Below are 21,714 nucleotides of genomic sequence, written 5' to 3' on the forward strand. Positions count from 1 at the left end.
CAAACTGAGGTTGGGGCTGCGGCCTTATCGTGCAGCCTCTCGCAAAACAAAAAAAGCCAAAAAACTCATGAAAAATATGAGGAAGGGAAAACAGAAGAAATTAAATAAAACAAAATTATTACCTGCAAGGGAAGGCACTAGCAATAGTGAAAAAATACTTCAAAAAGAAAGTAAGGAGAAGTCTACACAAAAGCATCCCCTCAGTTCAGTAGGAAAAAAAGATATTGAGGGACCGCACTCGAGCAGAAAGGCATCAGCACAAGCATGTGGGACACTGCTAGAACTTTCTACAGTACTAGCGATTCAGCGTCTGCACCGGGGCTCCGTCAGATGACATCACCCATATGTGGGAATAACACAACCTGCTTGTCCTCAGAGAACATGCATTATACTACTGTAATACGCAGAGAATGCAAAACAACTCATTATTATGGAAATCAAATAATGCAGCTTATGGGGAATACTCCAGTAAAAATAATACCAGATTAAAGCTGCCATTAGTTTTCCTGCTTGGGAGCACTTGGCTGCTAATCTGCAGCCCAATGCTTTCAGGCTACATCTTAAAAGGGCCAGGCATTAAAAGAATCTTTTCCTCCCCCATGCAGATATTTGGGAGGGAGCCCTGAAGCCTACAGTAGGCTGTATATCCTGAGCTTCAGGCAGGTTTAGGCCTCCTGTGGCTTGGTGGCCAGAGCAATTGCCATAGCACTGGCCCTACAACTGACACCAAATCTGATCCAAGCAGGTGCCTGGTTTTATTGCACACATCTTGCAATTCTCTCATGAGATCAGTGCAAGAATGCAGGTACCTACATGGCTCAGACCCTAACAGAGCCGAGTGGTACCAGGGTCAACTGTTTCAGAGATAACATGGGAAACACAGAAAAGCTGCAACAGAAATGTTGGCTATGTCAGGGCCCAGTTCACCCACCCCATTCCATCACTCGTGGAACACATTACTATTAACTGAGGTGACATTATTTAAGGGCATTCTCCTTCACGAGAAACTCTTCAGAAAACTAATAAGTCACAGGATAGGAGGCAAAGTTTTATTATGGACTGGTAAGGGTAGAAAGACAGAAAACAGAGTAGGCTAAATGGTCAATTTTCTCAATTGAGAATAGCGAGTAGTGGAGTGCCACAGATATATTAACTGGGATCAGTGCTTTTTAACATATTTATAAATGATCTAGAAAAGGAAAAATTAGGTTTTCCCATTTCAAATACTGGGATGCTTATACTGATACAGTGGGGGAAATAAGTATTTGATCCCTTGCTGATTTTGTAAGTTTGCCCACTGACAAAGACATGAGCAGCCCATAATTGAAGGGTAGGTTATTGGTAACAGTGAGAGATAGCACATCACAAATTAAATCCGGAAAATCACATTGTGGAAAGTATATGAATTTATTTGCATTCTGCAGAGGGAAATAAGTATTTGATCCCCCACCAACCAGTAAGAGATCTGGCCCCTACAGACCAGGTAGATGCTCCAAATCAACTCGTTACCTGCATGACAGACAGCTGTCGGCAATGGTCACCTGTATGAAAGACACCTGTCCACAGACTCAGTGAATCAGTCAGACTCTAACCTCTACAAAATGGCCAAGAGCAAGGAGCTGTCTAAGGATGTCAGGAACAAGATCATACACCTGCACAAGGCTGGAATGGGCTACAAAACCATCAGTAAGACGCTGGGCGAGAAGGAGACAACTGTTGGTGCCATAGTAAGAAAATGGAAGAAGTACAAAATGACTGTCAATCGACAAAGATCTGGGGCTCCACGCAAAATCTCACCTCGTGGGGTATCCTTGATCATGAGGAAGGTTAGAAATCAGCCTACAACTACAAGGGGGGAACTTGTCAATGATCTCAAGGCAGCTGGGACCACTGTCACCACGAAAACCATTGGTAACACATTACGACATAACGGATTGCAATCCTGCAGTGCCCGCAAGGTCCCCCTGCTCCGGAAGGCACATGTGACGGCCCGTCTGAAGTTTGCCAGTGAACACCTGGATGATGCCGAGAGTGATTGGGAGAAGGTGCTGTGGTCAGATGAGACAAAAATTGAGCTCTTTGGCATGAACTCAACTCGCCGTGTTTGGAGGAAGAGAAATGCTGCCTATGACCCAAAGAACACCGTCCCCACTGTCAAGCATGGAGGTGGAAATGTTATGTTTTGGGGGTGTTTCTCTGCTAAGGGCACAGGACTACTTCACCGCATCAATGGGAGAATGGATGGGGCCATGTACCGTACAATTCTGAGTGACAACCTCCTTCCCTCCGCCAGGGCCTTAAAAATGGGTCGTGGCTGGGTCTTCCAGCACGACAATGACCCAAAACATACAGCCAAGGCAACAAAGGAGTGGCTCAGGAAGAAGCACATTAGGGTCATGGAGTGGCCTAGCCAGTCACCAGACCTTAATCCCATTGAAAACTTATGGAGGGAGCTGAAGCTGCGAGTTGCCAAGCGACAGCCCAGAACTCTTAATGATTTAGAGATGATCTGCAAAGAGGAGTGGACCAAAATTCCTCCTGACATGTGTGCAAACCTCATCATCAACTACAGAAGACGTCTGACCGCTGTGCTTGCCAACAAGGGTTTTGCCACCAAGTATTAGGTCTTGTTTGCCAGAGGGATTAAATACTTATTTCCCTCTGCAGAATGCAAATAAATTCATATACTTTCCACAATGTGATTTTCCGGATTTAATTTGTGATGTGCTATCTCTCACTGTTACCAATAACCTACCCTTCAATTATGGGCTGCTCATGTCTTTGTCAGTGGGCAAACTTACAAAATCAGCAAGGGATCAAATACTTATTTCCCCCACTGTATGTCTGCCTCTATCATCTCATGTTAGTTAGGGCTTATTAAATGGACTTGGGGGAAAATCCACTATTTCTGGGATAAGCAGTATAAAATGTTTTGTACTTTTTTGGGATCTTGCCAGGCATTTGTGACCTGGATTGGCCACTGTTGGAAACAGGATGCTGGGCTTGATGGATCTGTGATCTTTCCCAGTATGGCAGTACTTACAGTGGGGGAAATAAGTATTTGATCCCTTGCTGATTTTGTAAGTTTGCCCACTGACAAAGACATGAGCAGCCCATAATTGAAGGGTAGGTTATTGGTAACAGTGAGAGATAGCACATCACAAATTAAATCCGGAAAATCACATTGTGGAAAGTATATGAATTTATTTGCATTCTGCAGAGGGAAATAAGTATTTAATCCCTCTGGCAAACAAGACCTAATACTTGGTGGCAAAACCCTTGTTGGCAAGCACAGCGGTCAGACGTCTTCTGTAGTTGATGATGAGGTTTGCACACATGTCAGGAGGAATTTTGGTCCACTCCTCTTTGCAGATCATCTCTAAATCATTAAGAGTTCTGGGCTGTCGCTTGGCAACTCGCAGCTTCAGCTCCCTCCATAAGTTTTCAATGGGATTAAGGTCTGGTGACTGGCTAGGCCACTCCATGACCCTAATGTGCTTCTTCCTGAGCCACTCCTTTGTTGCCTTGGCTGTATGTTTTGGGTCATTGTCGTGCTGGAAGACCCAGCCACGACCCATTTTTAAGGCCCTGGCGGAGGGAAGGAGGTTGTCACTCAGAATTGTACGGTACATGGCCCCATCCATTCTCCCATTGATGCGGTGAAGTAGTCCTGTGCCCTTAGCAGAGAAACACCCCCAAAACATAACATTTCCACCTCCATGCTTGACAGTGGGGACGGTGTTCTTTGGGTCATAGGCAGCATTTCTCTTCCTCCAAACACGGCGAGTTGAGTTCATGCCAAAGAGCTCAATTTTTGTCTCATCTGACCACAGCACCTTCTCCCAATCACTCTCGGCATCATCCAGGTGTTCACTGGCAAACTTCAGACGAGCCGTCACATGTGCCTTCCGGAGCAGGGGGACCTTGCGGGCACTGCAGGATTGCAATCCGTTATGTCGTAATGTGTTACCAATGGTTTTCGTGGTGACAGTGGTCCCAGCTGCCTTGAGATCATTGACAAGTTCCCCCCTTGTAGTTGTAGGCTGATTTCTAACCTTCCTCATGATCAAGGATACCCCACGAGGTGAGATTTTGCGTGGAGCCCCAGATCTTTGTCGATTGACAGTCATTTTGTACTTCTTCCATTTTCTTACTATGGCACCAACAGTTGTCTCCTTCTCGCCCAGCGTCTTACTGATGGTTTTGTAGCCCATTCCAGCCTTGTGCAGGTGTATGATCTTGTCCCTGACATCCTTAGACAGCTCCTTGCTCTTGGCCATTTTGTAGAGGTTAGAGTCTGACTGATTCACTGAGTCTGTGGACAGGTGTCTTTCATACAGGTGACCATTGCCGACAGCTGTCTGTCATGCAGGTAACGAGTTGATTTGGAGCATCTACCTGGTCTGTAGGGGCCAGATCTCTTACTGGTTGTTGGGGGATCAAATACTTATTTCCCTCTGCAGAATGCAAATAAATTCATATACTTTCCACAATGTGATTTTCCGGATTTAATTTGTGCTGTGCTATCTCTCACTGTTACCAATAACCTACCCTTCAATTATGGGCTGCTCATGTGTTTGTCAGTGGGCAAACTTACAAAATCAGCAAGGGATCAAATACTTATTTCCCCCACTGTATGTACTTATACAATTCAGGTTGGGAAATACTTTAGAAAAGGTTTAGGGTGATGAGAGAAACTGGGAATATGTCTATAAAGGTCCATGTAGAACAGACCCTCTGCTAGCCAGTTGTACATCCTAGAACATGACACCTCTGTCTACACCACAGGGAACATCTCTCGTCTCACCTCCTGATTCTGTATGTCAATAGAACAAAGCCTTGCCCCATCTTCCCAGCTCACACTGACCCAATGGGCAAAATCCCAACATCACTATCGATATTTTCCTTAAAAAAAAAAAGAACGCTGCTGCAGATCGATCTGTCTTTCTGTCATGGAAAGATGGTCAAAGCAAAAAGGCAGAGCACCAGCTGCAAGGCGTGGAACTAGAAGGCAAAAGAGAAAAGGAGGGGGAGGCTGTACTCTGACCAAGGTCAGCAGACTGCTTCTACTCACCTCTAGCGTAGTCAATACAATCTTCTCAACTGAAGAAAAATAAGCCTCCCACAAGAACTGGGTCTGCTGTCTAAGTGCTAGGATTTTATCCTGATGGATAGACCTGATTGTAGAAGGAATCTGTAAGACAAGGTTGAAACAGTCAGCTCCTCCACAAAACAATGCAACATGATCAGATTAGTACACTGCTGGGAATCCCAGCTTCTCCGCCACAGCTCACTTGCCTGCATTTCATGCTGCTTGCTTATCTCAGTTAAGTACAGGAACAAAGGGATGTGTTACTGATAAACAATCTCACTTCTGGAAAATCACAGGTGAAACATTTGAGACAATGGATGACCTCTCAGGTTCAGTAACAGTTTATTGCATAGAGACAGGGATCACATGATGTCAGGACAGCAATGGTTTTGAGCTCCTTGAAGGTCTCATGAACTGGCAGCAAATACAGTAACAGAGCACAAAGCAGTCACACCCGAATACTATATGTGGGTTCAAGTCTCACCTCTACCCCTCATTATGTAGTAAGCCACTTAAATACTACCAGATTCCCTCCCCCTACACATATATCACAAATAAGGGTGAATGGAACACAACCAGTTAATAAGTATCATTTGGTCAGCCCCAGTCTCTCCAGTTACCCCTGTCCAAATTATACAAGCTAAGAATATCTCCCAGCATAAATATCTATATTGTGGTGCTTGCTGCTTAACCTAATAGTTTGAGCAAAGCATAGTCCTAATCTGCAGAATGGTACAACTGACTCAATCTTGCCCTTCAAGCAGTCTCATTTTAATAAACCGACTCCAGGTACAGATGAAGAGAGACAGCTGCAGTACCAGATGAGCTGTGGTGATTTAAGATGAGAAGTACGGGAGCTGCTCTATGAATCCTCATCCTAGGGGTTTTCAGGATTTCCTCAATGAATATGCATGAGATCTATCTGCATACAATGGAGGCAGCGCATGCAAATACGATCTCATGCATATTCATTGAGGAAATCTGGAAAACCCAACTGGGTTGTGTGGCCCTTGAGGACTGAGGTTTCCCACCCCTGCCTTAGTCCCAGCTGCCTGGACTGCAAACAACAATTCCGGAGGATTAAACACTTCATACAGCAGAGAGGTCTTCCCTGTTATGAAGTGCCACATGGTTTACTACACAATGCCTGCAATGAGGGTGGAGGGTGTCTGTGTAGGCAGATGGTATCTTCCCATTTGGCAGTCATTTCATTTAATTCAAAAGCACTAGCTCCTGCAACCCTTGCTGGAGTTTCCTGGTAAAGAAATTCATGGCAGGGTGGGCACATGAGGTGGATCGAAAGCCAGACTGAAGGCTTCTGGTCACATATGACAGGTTATTTGATCTCTGGCAGACTTTGTCACACACATATGTCCCCATCTGAAACAGAGTTGTTTTGAATGGACATTTTTGTTTGGCCATTAAGTAGTTTAGCAGCAGATTAATTTTTATGAAATAGGTAAATAGTCCATTTTAGACTGTCTGTTTTTTGTTGTATATTATGGTTAATTGGGGTGGTTGTACTTTCTAAATGTTACAATATGTTTAAAACTGTTGTGTATGCTTACACTGTAATCCTTGTAGGACTTTTCTATACAGACAGAATATATCTACTATAATAAAACTCACCCTCAACGTTCTGAAGACACTGACGTCACTGCAGCCACTCAGACACCGGTTCGTAAGTTCATGGTGGTGAAGCCACAACACTCACCATGTCTCCATGCCCCGTCCTCGCGTCAGACGTGATGACGTCGAGGGCGGAACAATTACAAAACAACGAAAATGAACGAATGGGGAGGAGTACTCCTCCCCTTCCAACGAATCGCTGCAGACTGCCTAACAAACAAAAGCAGCCGAGGACGTGCCCAACCGAAGCCATCTCTCTCTGCCCTTGTCTCCTAGCCCCGCCCTCACGTCAAACGTTATGATGTCGAGGGCGGAGACATGGCCAGAGATAGATGGCTTCAACCGACGAACCCCACAGTGACCACCGACTAAAAACGTGCCAGCTACCCTCCAACCACCCCTCCACAAATGGCCTCCCCACAATTGCGGTCGTCGTTCGACAAAGTGGTCAGTTACAGGGGAGTAGGAGAGGAGAGTGAGGACGGCCTGGAACTCGGAGGGGAGGAAAGGAGGGCGTGGGACTCGGAGGATAGAGAGGGAGACAGCAACGGAGAGAGGGGGAACCCTTGCTAGCGCCTGTTTCATTTCAGGCAGAAACGGGCCTTTTTTACTAGTATTTTAATAAATGAAATAAAACTGCTCTTTGGACTGGGGAGCTAGTGACCAAATCTAAGCAGGCAACAGAATAGGACAGTCTTCTGGCACTTTATGCCACCATTTGTACACCAATCCTAGGTGGGTTAGACTGGAAGAGGGGATCGACTGCAGTTACCTTTTCCTTTCACATTGTGGTAGATTAACTTGTTGTGCATTATCAGAGGGGTAAAACCCTGACTGGCCCACCTGAACATGTCCCCACTACCCAGTTTTCAATATACTGCTGTTTCAGTGGAGTCTGCTGTTACCCTCATTTAACTGGAATTCCTCTGTTTAAGCCATCTATATTTTCACTGGTTATTTATGCGTTGGTAGGCATATGGTTCAAATAACATAGTAGTAACATAGTAACATAGTAGATGACGGCAGAAAAAGACCTGCACGGTCCATCTAGTCTGCCCACGATAAACTCATATGTGTATACCTTACCTTGATTTGTACCTGTCTCTCTCAGGGCACAGACCGTATAAGTCTGTGCAGCAGTATTTCCCGCCTCCCAACCACCAGTCCCGCCTCCCATCACCAGCTCCGGCACAGACCCCGTATAAGTCTGCCCTCCCCCATCCTAGCCTCTCAACCACCAACCCCTCTTCCCCCCGCCACCCAATTTCAGCTAAGCTTCTGTGGATCCATTCCTTCTGCACAGGATTCCTTTATGCCTGTCCCACGCATGCTTGAATTCCGTTACTGTTTTCATCTCCACCACCTCCCGCGGGAGGGCATTCCAAGCGTTCACCACCCTCTCCGTGAAGAAATACTTCCTGACATCTTTCCTGAGTCTGCCCCCCTTCAATCTCATTTCATGTCCTCTCGTTCTACCGCCTTCCCATCTCCGGAAAAGATTCGTTTGCGGATTAATACCTTTCAAATATTTGAACGTCTGTATCATATCACCCCTGTTCCTCCTTTCCTCTAGAGTATACATGTTCAGGTCAGCAAGCCTCTCTTCATACGTCTTGGAACGCAACTCCCATACCATCCTCATAGCTTTTCTTTGTACCGCTTCCATTTTTTTTACATCCTTCGCAAGGTACGGCCTCCAAAACTGAACACAATACTCCAGGTGGGGCCTCACCAACGTCTTATACAGGGGCATTAAAACCTCCTTTTTTCTGCTGGTCACACCTCTCTCTATACAGCCTAGCAACCTTCTCGCTACGGCCACCGCCTTGTCGCACTGTTTCATCGCCTTTAGGTCCTCAGATACTATCACCCCAAGATCCCTCTCCCCGTCCGTGTCTATCAGGCTCTCCCCACCTAACACATACGCCTCCCTTGGATTTCTACTCCCTAAGTGCATCACTTTGCATTTCTTCGCATTGAATTTTAATTGCCAAACGTTAGACCATTTTTCCAGCTTCTTCAGATCTTTTTTCATGTTTTCCACTCCCTCCGGGGTGTCCACTCTGTTGCAAATCTTGGTGTCATCCGCAAAAAGGCAAACTTTACCTTGTGACCCTTCGGCAATGTCACTCACAAATATATTGAACAGAATGGGCCCCAGCACCGATCCCTGAGGCACTAAGTCATGCATTAACCTTTCAGCGTCTTTCCCAGATATTGCAAGGAGGCCACAAGTCTGAAGTTGGTCTGGAGCAATGGGTCACTAATTCATCAGATGGATGGAAAAGTGGGCAGCAGTCAGATCATTTGGGACCCACTTCGGCATGGCAGCAAAGCACGCAGATGACTTGGAAGGGAAATGGCAAGATGAAATGGGAGTAGCTGATTACCACCATGAAACAATGAGCTAATACGTTAACAAGAATAAATCTATCACTCTTTACCTGAGCTGTTAACAATTTAGACTTCTTCTCATGCATCCACCTCAGTCAAGAGAATCCAGCATGACATTCTCACTAGCACAAAATTGTAGAGGTATGGCACTAGCACCCAGTGGCGTAGCGGGGGCGGCTGCCACCCGGAGCGGATCGCCGCTGACCCCCCCTCCCCGGGTGCAGACCAACACGACACCCCCTTCCCTCACTCACTGTGTCCCACCCTTGAGGAAATAGGAAGTTACGTCAGAGGGCGGGACACAGTGAGTGAGGGAAGGGCCGACGAAGCGATTTCTTTACAGCAGCGCTGCAGATGGATGGAGGTCGTAGGCAGGTGGGGACCGTGTGGGGGGGAGGCGCTGCGCCGGGGGGGGGGTGTGTGGACGGATGCACCCCCCCCACCCGTTGACACCCGGGGCGGACCGCCCCCCACCGCCCCGCCCTTCCTACGCCACTGCTAGCACCAGACCTAGCTAGCACACTGAGGGCCTGATCATCAAAGGAAGATGCGGGTGATAGAGGTCACTAGTGCCAGACAAGCGCCCGCATTTACCTGCATCCCCATGATCATCGGGCTGAAAGCGTCCGAGCGAAGCCATAACACAGAGCTCTTTTAAATAAGATTTAAATGAGCTCTGTTTGTATTCTGCTCCTATGATCAGAGAACAGCACTCTGATCGTAGGGGCAGAATAGCACCTTAACCCTGAGCTGGCGTTAGGGTTAAGGCTCCCCCCCATCAGAGTCAAGCAGTCCTTGCTATCACTCCTAAAACATGGCACTGGTGGCCTAGTGCCTCCCAAGCACCCCCCCCCCCCCCGCACTATGAAGACATGCGGGGCTGGAAGTCCGCTGGACCTCCAAGCCCCCGACCCCCCCATCATGAGGGCACAGGGGCTGGAGGTCCGGTAGATCTCCAGTCCCCCTAACCCCCCCCCCCCCCACACACACACACCCTGAAAATATACCTGGTGGCCCAACTGGGCTGCTGACACAAACTCCCCCACCTTCTCTGGTGGCCTAGTGGTAAATCCTCCCCCATCCCCTCCATACCACTTCTTGGAGGAGGGAGCAACACTCCTCTTCCAGCCAGTGCCGCCTACAAAATGGCGGCACCCTGCCATTGCCTGGTGCATCCTGGGATGAAAGGGGCGGGCACCGGACGGGGCTTCAATACCATATAAGGGAGCTTTTGACAGCCTGGTCCTGTCAAACAATTCTCCCGCACTTTCCCAGGATGATAAACGCTAACGCGCATAAATTTACATGTTATTAGTGTTGATCATTGGGGAGTTAATGCTCCTCACTGTTGTAGAGCTATTTTTAGGGTGCTGTTTCTGAACAGTGCGTGGATTTGATCAATGGGGCATGAAAAACTTGAAATAGGACTTCTAGAAAGTAAACCAGCAGATAAATCTGTGGTTAAAGCATCAGAGAGGAAACCACACAAGAGGCAATGTCTTGGGTAATTCAGGATAGTTTAGGTCCATTTGTCTGATGTGAGCAATGACATTTTTAATAGAGGATTGGAAGATGCTATTAAGGGAGCATTGGAATTAGTTTGAATGACTGACCCACAGATTGGTGGGGGGTGAGGGGAGGGGGACAGAAGACAAGTGTTAGCATTGCCCTCTGCCTATGGTGGGATGTCTGAGGCAATGGTATGGTAGATGCTGCTGAAAAGCAATGGGATTCACCACTACATGTGTATGGAGAGCAGTGGGGAAGAGTTCCCTACTGTGGGATGATGGTTCGGGCAGGAAAGAGGAGGGTCAAGATATGATAGCTAGCCTATTGAAGTACAGTTGGAAAGCTTCAGGGGTGACAATCTGGCTAAGGGGCACTGTCTGAAGCAGATGGCAAACAGAATGAAGGTTGGTGTCTAAGTGATACATGGAGGGGGCATAATCGAATGGGGCACCAAAGTTTTCCTGAGGGCGTCCTCGCAGGACGTCCCCGCGAAAGGGCAGGAAAACCTGTATTATCGAAACAAGATGGGCGGCCATCTTTCGTTTCGATAACACAGTCGGGGATGCCCAAATCTCCACATTTAAGTCGACCTTAGAGATGGTCATCCCTTTAGATGGTAGTCCCCGATTTTCAGCGATAATGGAAACTGAGGACGCCCATCTCAGAAACGACCAAATCCAAGCCCTTTGGTCATGGGAGGAGCCAGCATTTGTAGTGCACTGGTCCCCCTGACATGCCAGGACACCAACCGGGCACCCTAGGGGGCACTGCAGTGGACTTCAGAAAAAGCTCCCAGGTGCATAGCTCCCTTACCTTGTGTGCTGAGCCCCCAAAACCCACTCCCTACAACTGTACACCACTACCATAGCCCTTAGGGATGAAGGGGGGCACCTAGATGTGGGTACAGTGGGTTTGTGATGGGTTTTAGAGGGCTCACATTTACCACCACAAGTTTAACAGGTAGGGGGGATGGGCCAGGGTACGCCTGCTTGAAGTGCACCTCAGTACCCACTAAACCTGCTCCAGGGACCTGCATACTGCTGTCATGGAGCTGGGTATGATATTTGAATCTGGCATAGAGTGCTGGAAAAAATATTTTTAAAGTTTTTTTTTTTTAGGGTGGGATGGGGTTAGTGACCACTGGGGGAGTAGGGGGAGGTCATCCCCGATTCCCTTCGGTGATCATCTGGTCATTTAGGGCACATTTTTGTGGCTTGGTCGTAAAAAAAAAAAGGACCAAGTCGGCTAAGTGTTCGTCAGGGACGCCCTTCTTTTTTCCATTATCGGCTGAGGATGCCCATGTGTTAAGCACCCCCCAGTCCCGCCTTCGCTACGCTTCTGACATGCCCCCGGGAACTTTGGTCGTCCCCACGACGGAGAGCAGTTGAGGGCGCCCAAAATCAGCTTTCGATTATGCTGATTTGGGCACCCTGGAAGAAGGACGCCCATCTCCCGATTTGTGTCGAAAGATGGGCGCCCTTCTCTTTCGAAAATGAGCCCAATGGTGGACCACAGGGAACAATGCATACTTCAGAATGGCTCAGGTACCACTTGGAGCGATTATATTATATTCTGAAATATAATGAGCTGCATTGTGGATTTTTTTGGAGAGTGGGATGGAAGGCAGCAGGAAGAGAGCTTCCCAACTGCCTGTGTTATAATATCTCCCAGCTGTCAGCTGTAACAGTTTGTCTGCCAGTAGAGAATCACTCCTTCTCTATTTCCAACATATATAATGAAGGAAGGAATTATGTAAAAAGAATGAATCTGTCTGTCTGTCTGGACCATTTCAGAGAAGAGGAAGAAAGTCATCAAATTTGGCTTGCAGGAAGAATGTAATCTATGTTGAGCTTTCTGGGGGTAACTCTATATAAGCGCATCTATTCTACAAAGGAAATTAGGTGCTACTCTCCCTTTCAGAATACTAGTATAACTGGATATACACGTGTGTATGCATTAGGCACAATCATTTACCCCAGCTGAACAGATGAAGTGATTATGCCTAAATGCTGGAGTTAAATGCATAACTTATTCTATAATGTGTGTGTATGTCCCGCCCAGACTCCACATATATGTAAACCCATCTGACAAATACAGGCTACATCATGTATGTGCATATTTACTGAACAGCATCTAGGTAAAATTTTGGTATTTACACACATATGTACACGTATATGCCATTATTCTAAATATTAGTCTAGTACCATCATGTAAATGTTACAGTGGTAGATGGATCCTCAGACGACCCATAAGTATATATCTTTCTTTAGCTCAACTTTGACCAACTTCCTCATCGATCCAACTATATATGTTCACTGTGTATTAAATATTGCATCTTTTTTTCATTAAAAAAAAATACTTAAGGGGTAGCAAACTTTCAAAATATCCGAAAAAGAGCATGGAACATGCAGTTTTGCTAACAGGATGGCTAACCCAGACTGTGGGGAGCTATGAAAATTCTCACAATTTAAACAAACGAGGCCTCAAAACTCCAAGAGCAATGGTCTGACCAAACATATCAGTCTATCACCAAAGGGTTTCCCAGATATTATCATTGGAAATAAGGGTGGGAAAGAGACCTAGAGCAACCATGTGGCCTCCCTACAGCTGGCACTGAACAGCCTGGTCACCCCTAAGCTCTACTGAACTAGAGAACTAGAACAGGAGCTGAAAGGAGAAGCCGCCACGACCTCGTGGAAAGCTGTCCGTCCGCCTGCTGGAGATCGAGCATACTGAATGGCCAGGAAGCATTCTGACCCATAAGGCACAGTTCAAATCAGTGCTCTCTATCTCCACCTGCTGGTAGATGGACACAACCCACACGTCTCTGGATTCATGTGCTGCTGATGCTAAAGAACTTAAATATTCAAACAGTTTCCATTGTGAGGCCACCAATCCCTAAGATGAGCTAAAAAAGGATATATGCTCATGGGCCATCTGAAGATCCATCTACCACTTTAACATTTACATGATGGTACTAGAGTAATTGATGTTTGGTAATTCTGTCCATCATAGTCAAACAGAGTGACACAGTATGTTTGGCTCACAGCAAATTATTCTAAACATTTACACATGTAATCGACTCATAAATGTTAGCACCTATTTTATAGAATTGCCCCGTGGGGGTTCATTCTATAACTGTAGATGTCCTGGGGGGGGGGGAGGGGCACCTGATAGGAGCATATTCTATAAAAGATAGTTGTCTCATCCCCTTTATCACTTTTGTCACTCTTCTCTGTACAATTTCTAATTCCGCTATTTCTTTTTTGAGATGCAGTGACCAGAATTACACACAATAATTGAGATGCAGTCACACCATAAAGCGATACAAAGGCATTATAATATTCTCAGTTTTGTTTCCATTCCTTTATTTGCTAACATTCTATTTGCTTTCTTAGCCGCTGCTGCACACTGAGCACAGGATTTCAACATATCAACACCACCACTTCGGATCTTTTTCCTGGGCAGTGACTCCTAATGTGGAACCCTGAATCAAGCAGCTACAGTAATTCCCCTTCTTTCCTAGGAAAAGTGGTGATAGGCAACTCCAGCAGTTTGGCCCCGAGCAAGAAAAAGAAGGCAGAAACAGATCAGGGATATTAAACAGCAACACACACCTTCACACATCCTACCCCCAATAATAGTGCTCTCTTCACACAAACCACACACCCACCCCTATACAACCACTGCTTGACCCATCACGTCCACCCCAACATACATGTGTTAGAAATGGGTCCCAGATAACCTGAGAACCTAAACAAAGAAAGAACTTCCAAAAGCAAATTGGTGAAGTAAGTCTTAATTAATTTATTATTTCAAAATACAATCTTGCAAGAATGGCACTCATACCTTAATTCTTACACATGCAACCCATCTCCACAATCTACTACTACTGCTACTACTATTTAGCATTTTTATAGCGCTACAAGGCGTACGCAGCGCTGCACAAACATCCTCTAAACACACTCTCCCATCCTGCCTAATCTGCTCCTCAGGCACCTTCATACCCCTCAAATCCACACTCTCCACCCAACTCCATATCATAATCATTTTTGTTGTGCCACTGAAATTTCCTTTGTTAAAAAAAAAATAATTGCTTTACTTAGGCGCAGAGTCGGATGCTGTAGAATGCTGAGAGATACACAAGAGCACTGCAGAGTTACTACTACTACTTATCATTTCTATAGCGCTACTAGACCTGTCGTTTCTTACTTTACAACATCCGTAAAATCCGCCCCTTTCTTTCCGAGCACTCTACCAAACCCTCATCCACACCCTTGTCACCTCTTGTTTAGACTACTGCAATCTGCTTCTTGCTGGCCTCCCACTTAGTCACCTCTCCCCTCTCCAGTCGGTTCAAAACTCTGCTGCCCGTCTCGTCTTCCGCAAGGGTCGCTTTACTCATACTACCCCTCTCCTCAAGTCGCTTCACTGGCTCCTTATCCGTTTTCGCATCCTGTTCAAACTTCTTCTACTAACCTATAAATGTACTCACTCTGCTGCTCCCCAGTATCTCTCCACACTCGTCCTTCCCTACACCCCTTCCCGTGCACTCTGCTCTACAGGGGCGTAGCCAGACACCCAATTTTGGGTGGGCCTGGGCCCAAGATGGGTGGGCAGAAGAACCCTGCCCCGTCCCACATGTGATTTGGTCTCTCCTTCTCTCGCCTGCATGCCATATGGCCTCTCAAACATCCCCCTTCTCCCATATACCTTTTAAATAGCAGATTTTCACCAGCAGCAGCAACTAATACACACTGCTCATGTTGGCCCCACACCCTTCCCTCTGATGCAACTTCCTGTTTCCGCCTAGGCAGAAATACATCAGAGGAAAGGCTGTGGGGCTGCTGCGAGCAGTATGTATCAGTCACTGTTCACTGCAGGCAAAGATCTGCTACTTACAAGGTATGCAGGAGGGACACTTGTTGGGAGTTTTCGGCTGGTGGGGCTTGGGGATCCCTGCCAGCCACATCATAGGTATGCTGCTACTGGGTGGGCCTGAACCCAAAGTAGGTGGGCGGGCATGGGCCCACCTAAGCCCACCCTTGGCTACGCCACTGCCGCTCTATGGATAAATCCTTCTTATCTGTTCCCTTCTCCACTACTGCCAACTCCAGACTTCGTGCCTTCTGTCTCGCTGCACCCTACGCCTGGAATAAACTTCCTGAGCCCCTACGTCTTGCCCCATCTTTGGCCACCTTTAAATCTAGACTGAAAGCCCACCTCTTTAACATTGCTTTTGACTCGTAACCACTTGTAACCACTCGCCTCCACCTACCCGCCTCTCCTCCTTCCTGTACACATTAATTGATTTGATTTGCTTACTTTATTTTTGTCTATTAGATTGTAAGCTCTTTGAGCAGGGACTGTCTTTCTTCTATGTTTGTGCAGTGCTGCGTACGCCTTGTAGCGCTATAGAAATGCTAAATAATAGTAGTAGTAGTACGCAGCGCTGTACACTTGAACATGAAGAGACAGTCCCTGCTTGACAGAGCTTACAATCTAATTAGGACAGACAAACAGGACAAACAAGAGATAAGGGAATATTAAAGTGAGGATAATAAAATAAGGGTTCTGAATAAGGGTTAGGAGTTAAAAGCAGCATCAAAAAGGTGGGCTTTTAGCTTAGATTTGAAGACGGCCAGAGATAGAGCTTGACGTACTGGCTCAGGAAGTCTATTCCAGGCATAAGGTGCAGCAAGATAAAAGGAACAGAGTTTGGAGTTAGCAGTGGAGGAGAAGGGTGCAGATAAAGAGAGATTTACCCAGTGAACGGAGTTAAACAGCACTTCAGGTGATGGGGAAAGGAAAAGACAGGGGTGTCCCTTTGACAACTGTACATGTGATCTGGGGGACAGGTTTCCATGTCCGATATTCCAATTTGTCACAACAAGAAGAGGTCCTGTGACATACCAATCAGATATTGGGGTGATCCTCTTCCAATGATGCAGCCGCTCTTGTGAGGAAGCTTACATCCATGCTGCTTTAGCGATGGTGATGGTGTGACATCCCAGAGAATATAAGCAAGTCAGTCTCTAGCCTAGGAGTGGACAACCTGCGGCTTGCCACTGAATTTTACGCAGCTTGCAAGACCATGAGAAGTATTCATGGAAAACGGCCTGCACAAATGTCATTAACCAGACTTTTGTCAGTGGAACCACTGAAGGATACAATGGGACAAGTATCCCAAGTTAGCAACTGTTTGGAAAGACAGAAATATAGCATAACAGACCATTGTGGTTATAACTGATGTTCATTCAGTAATTACACTGAGTTTTGTTGGCAATGGTGCATTTGTTAATTTTCTGTATGTGGCCTGCTAGGAACAGTATTGATATTGATGTGGCCCTCTGTGTATAAAGGTTAACACCCCCCCCCCCCCCGCTCTAGCCCATGCTAGGTGACCTGTAAAGCTTCCACTTTGTATCTGTGATGATTGGTGGGGTCTTCTTGCAACTCTGAATGAACACATGAATTACTACTAAATTTATCAGTTCTCCAACTGATAACTTTTGAGCAAGCGAGCTGCAATGTGTGTCATATTCTGCAATGCACCACTACAACCTATGTTGGAACACACACTTCTTGCATTTTTTGGGCGCAATCCTGACAGCAAACCAGGTTTGCAACACACGAAGAGTAGTTTTCCACTCTAGCTCATTCTCTGCTCCCCTCTGTCCCTCTCCGCCTTTTTGCTGTCCCACATTGGCACTCTGTTTTATAGTTTGATGTTGTAAACCGCTGGGTTATGCCTTATGGTATCTTCAGCGGTATATCAAGAACTAAAATAGACAGAAGTGAAAAATCTGTGGTGCTGAAGTTAAGAGTTCTGCTTTTCTACTGAAAAAGTCTGCTTCGTAGAAAGAGAATTTCGTGTGATATATCCAAGGCAGCAACACAACCATGTTGGAAGTATTGTACAAACAATCAAATTCCCTTCAATGGCACAGTGCATGGGTGTTTCCATTCACTTTCATGGGCTGATGATCAGAAGCAAACACTCGCGGGCTCTGAATGCAACTAGCTTGCAAATGCATGCAAAACAGGGCTCTTAGCGCAAGTAGCATGCAAATGCATGCTAAACCTATTTCTCCCCAATGATCAGCGTGCAGCGCACCAAACATTGGCACACTGTCTGCAGCAAACCCTACACCAGCTTGGAGTTGGCGTAAGGGTTTGCAGACCATTGGGGTAGAATGGTGAGCCCTGTCCAGCATGCATTTGCATGCTAGCAGGCCCCCCATTCCCCCCCCCCCTGCAGAAGCCCCAACCACACCCTCCCCAGCGACACGGAGGCTAGAGGTCCGGTGGACCTCCAGTCCCCTGACCCCCCCCCCCAACACAGGTTCATGGGGCTGGAGATCCAGGCTGTCCACAGCCCTCTAACTCCCCTGGCATCCCCTCACATGCAGCCCTGGTGGCCTAGTGGGCTGCGAGTCAATCCTCCCCCCGACCTGGTGATCTAGAGGCCCTTCCTCACCCCCTACCTTCATTGGAGGAGGGAGGTGGCCTCCCTCCAATCCTCCCGCACTTTTACTCTATGATCAGAAATAATAACATGCAAATTTAAGCGCAGGGCTTTCAATCATCTGCCCATCAGTGTGGGAGGTCACTGTTTAGAGGGGCTCCGTCACCACTGCATACAGTAACCTTGCCACACAAGGTCTGATGCATATGGTCTAGTCTCTGTTCAAACTACACTACTCCCTCCTGAGGTGGTACAAGTCAAGGTCATTCAGAATTTCTAACAAAAGAAAATTATCACCCCCCCCCCCAAAAGCGAAAAAAAATCTACACACATATTTGTACAATGCTTTGCACTTATTCCATTTCAACCTAATTGTGAATTCTGATCATCACAATCAAATAAATTAGTTCTGACTTTTTGCTATATTTGCTCACAGGATATAAGGAACACCATTTTAATGTGGTTGGCCCGACACTTTGGAATGCTTTTCCCTCAATCCCTAGGTTTAAAGCATTCCCTGAAAAGGTTTAAGGAGGGTCTCAAAACATACCTTTTCAAGGATACTTTTGATTAATTCTCAAGACTTGTCTCCCTCAATAAGTGTTCATGGTGGGGGGGGGGGGGGGGGGGGCTGTCTAGGCATGCAAGATTTCTTCTTTCTTTTATTTTCTCCTCTAAGGATACTGTAAACTTCTTTTTGCCTCCTTCCTTTCTGTTTAACTGAATAATTCCTACTTATAATATAAGCTACTTAGAAACTTTTCTGTAATGCACTTTTCCCCTTCTCTTTCCTCTGGTACAGTGCAGTCAGCAGTGCTGCTACAGTGCTGTCCACTAGCAACTTTACATCTTTGGCCATTAGGGATCCCTGCCACCTACATTTCTTTTCATTCTATAGCACATTTGTGGGTCCTACCCCCACTCCCACACAGGCATAGTGTTAAATAAGAAACCCTCACGAGGAGTAAGGCAACTTAGAGCCTGTGAGACCATGCCAGCTCCCAGGCCCTGTGTAATTTTTTAAATGTATGCTGCTGGTTGCCTTCGAGTGCTGATGCTCCGAGCTTTGCACAACAATAACCACAAACCAAAGGTGGAGGGGAAGAATGGAACTTGGAGTCCCATACAGATAAGGGGGTCTGAACCTGGACCCAATGGCACGCTGTATACCGATTTTACAGTACTGAAAAAAAGGCAAAGCAAACAAAGGTTATTATTGTTTCACTCTGCTATTTGCCAAAATGATGTAGAGAAACATGGAAAGAAAAACTGAGGTGGGGACAGGAAAGAAAAAAAAAAAGGAATGATACAGCAGGACTCCCAGAAAGATTAGAAATGGATGTTGTTTTTTTTTTTTTTTAAAGAAAAGATGATTTTGAGAAAGCAATAATCGTAAACTGAAAAGCCTCAATACAAAAGTAAGCCGGGCAGACAGAGTGGATTCACATTATCCTAGAGCAGGCTGGTGACAAATAAAAGGCAAAGATGCATTAAAGAAAAATCCAAGCCATCCTGAAACAGGAAATGAAAAAGTATAAGGCAACGTGAAAACATTTCCCTGAGCAGACACTTAGGCTCCCGGCCAGCTCTTTAAAAACATGGTTAATGATGGTACAGGAGAGGCTCAATACGGAAGCAGCTGTGTGGAAACCAAACTGGCTATTACGGGGAAGCGCAGAGGTGAGCAAATAATAATTAAAAGAAATTCACTCTCAAAAAGCTAAGTACTCCCCCTCCTTAGCTAAAAAAAAAAAAAGAGAGAGATTGAAAGAAAAAACTAAGAGCTCTCTTCTCCTATTAGCATTTATCTGTTATCCATAGCACTGTTTTGGAGGAGGCCCCTTTTAATTTTTTTTTTTTAGTAATCTTTTTGAGTAACTTTTAAATTTTATTTTTTTTAGTAATTTTTTTGAGTAACATTTCTTTTAGTTTTTATGGCATTTTTTAAAAGGTTTGCTATGCCTGTTTTTCAAAATATCTCCTATAAGCTAACCGCAGAAACTGTCACCAAGGGGTCCTTTTACTAAGGTGCACTAAATCCATTAGTGCACCTTAGTAAAAGGACCCCCCAAAAGAGATAAAACACTGTCCCTGTTCAAAGATAAGCGGGAGGCAATAATGGAAGCTATCTGTGGCTGATCATGGTCCACATTCTGCTTCACTGTTTTCAAGAATCTCTATCTGAACCAGACCGAGAGAGCTCTGCAGCAGGGCAGAGGCTCCTCAGCTAAGTTCTTAGATTTGGGCATGCTGCACCCTGGGCCAGTTGGGCCTAGGGATGCTGTACAGGAAGAGTCTGTTAATAAGGGGTGACACCTGGTGGCCGGACAGAGTATGATACAGGCTGTGGAAGGAGGTCCAATGCACAGCTCCAGGTCTTGAGGGGCTGGTTAAGCACAAAAAAAAAGACTAGGCGGTGGCATAGGGCGACAGCTTCTGGAGACAGCAAATAGCAGTTGCAGTCAAAGTTAAACAACAAGTCAAACTCAAAGAACCTTCAGCGTGTACTTTTAACTGCAGAGAAGCAGATGAATTTTCAAACAGCCCATTTCCCAGGTAAATCACTATCTAGCTAGGCACACAACTTTTGAAAATTGCTCTCACTGTGTATGTGAGTGTATATATATATGCAGAACATCCAGGAAATAATTTGTACACTGTCTTGAGTGAAATATCTTCAAAAAGTTGGTAAATAAATCTAGATACTTCAAATTATTTGCATATTCAGCGGCACTATACGTTTGAAGCACCACTGAATGTACCAGCATATACAGAGTATATGTATAATCTTTACGTATAAACAATAGTAGTATTTGGCTGCCACACATGTAGATTTACTACTACTACTACTACTTAACATTTCTAGAGCGCTACTAGGGTTACGCAGCGCTGTACAAATTAACGAATAAGGACGGTCCCTGCTCAGAAGAGCTTACAATCTAAAGGACGAAATGTCAAGTTGGGGTATATGAGATTTCCTGAGAAGAGATGTAGTGATTAGGTGCCGAAGGCGACATTGAAGAGGTGGGCTTTGAGCAATGATTTGAAGATGGGTAGGGAGGGGGCCCGGCGTATGGGCTCAGGGAGTTTGTTCCAAGCATGGGGAGAGGCGAGGCAGAAGCGGCGAAGCCTAGAGTTGGTGGTGGTGGAGAAGGGTACTGAAAGGAGGGATCTGTCTTGAGAGCGGAGGTTACGGGTAGGGACGTAAGGGGAGATGAGGGTAGAGAGGTAAGGAGGGGCTGCAGATCGAGTGCATTTGTAGGTGAGTAGGAGAAGCTTGAACTGTATTCGGTATCTGATCGGAAGCCAGTGAAGTGACTTGAGGAGAGGGGTGATATGAGTATATCGGTTAAGGCGGAAGATAAGACATGCGGCAGAGTTCTGAACGGACTGAAGGGGGGATAGATGGCTACGTGGGAGGCCGGTGAGGAGTAGGTTGCAGTAGTCAAGGCGAGAGGTAATGAGAGAGTGGATGAGAGTTCGGGTGGTGTGCTCGGAGAGGAAGGGGCGAGTTTTGCTAATGTTATAGAGGAAGAAGCGACAGGTCTTGGCTATCTGCTGGATATGCGCAGAGAAGGAGAGGGAGGAGTCGAAGATGACACCGAGGTTGGGGGCAGATGAG

The 21,714-nt window shown here is 46.1% G+C and overlaps 1 protein-coding gene across 1 annotated transcript in view; it reads right to left on the bottom strand.

Annotated features, from left to right (window-relative positions):
* The window catches only part of EXT1 (exostosin glycosyltransferase 1), a 533,287-nt gene that overhangs the window by 86,330 nt on the left and 425,243 nt on the right, over nt 1-21,714 (bottom strand). The window contains exon 4 of the mRNA XM_030218322.1: nt 5,075-5,194. Coding sequence (XP_030074182.1) covers nt 5,075-5,194 — 120 coding nt within the window. The remainder of the gene's footprint in view (nt 1-5,074; nt 5,195-21,714) is intronic.

This window comes from Microcaecilia unicolor, chromosome 1 (assembly GCF_901765095.1).
Source record: "Microcaecilia unicolor chromosome 1, aMicUni1.1, whole genome shotgun sequence".
In the NCBI taxonomy this organism is placed as follows: Eukaryota; Metazoa; Chordata; class Amphibia; order Gymnophiona; family Siphonopidae; genus Microcaecilia; species Microcaecilia unicolor.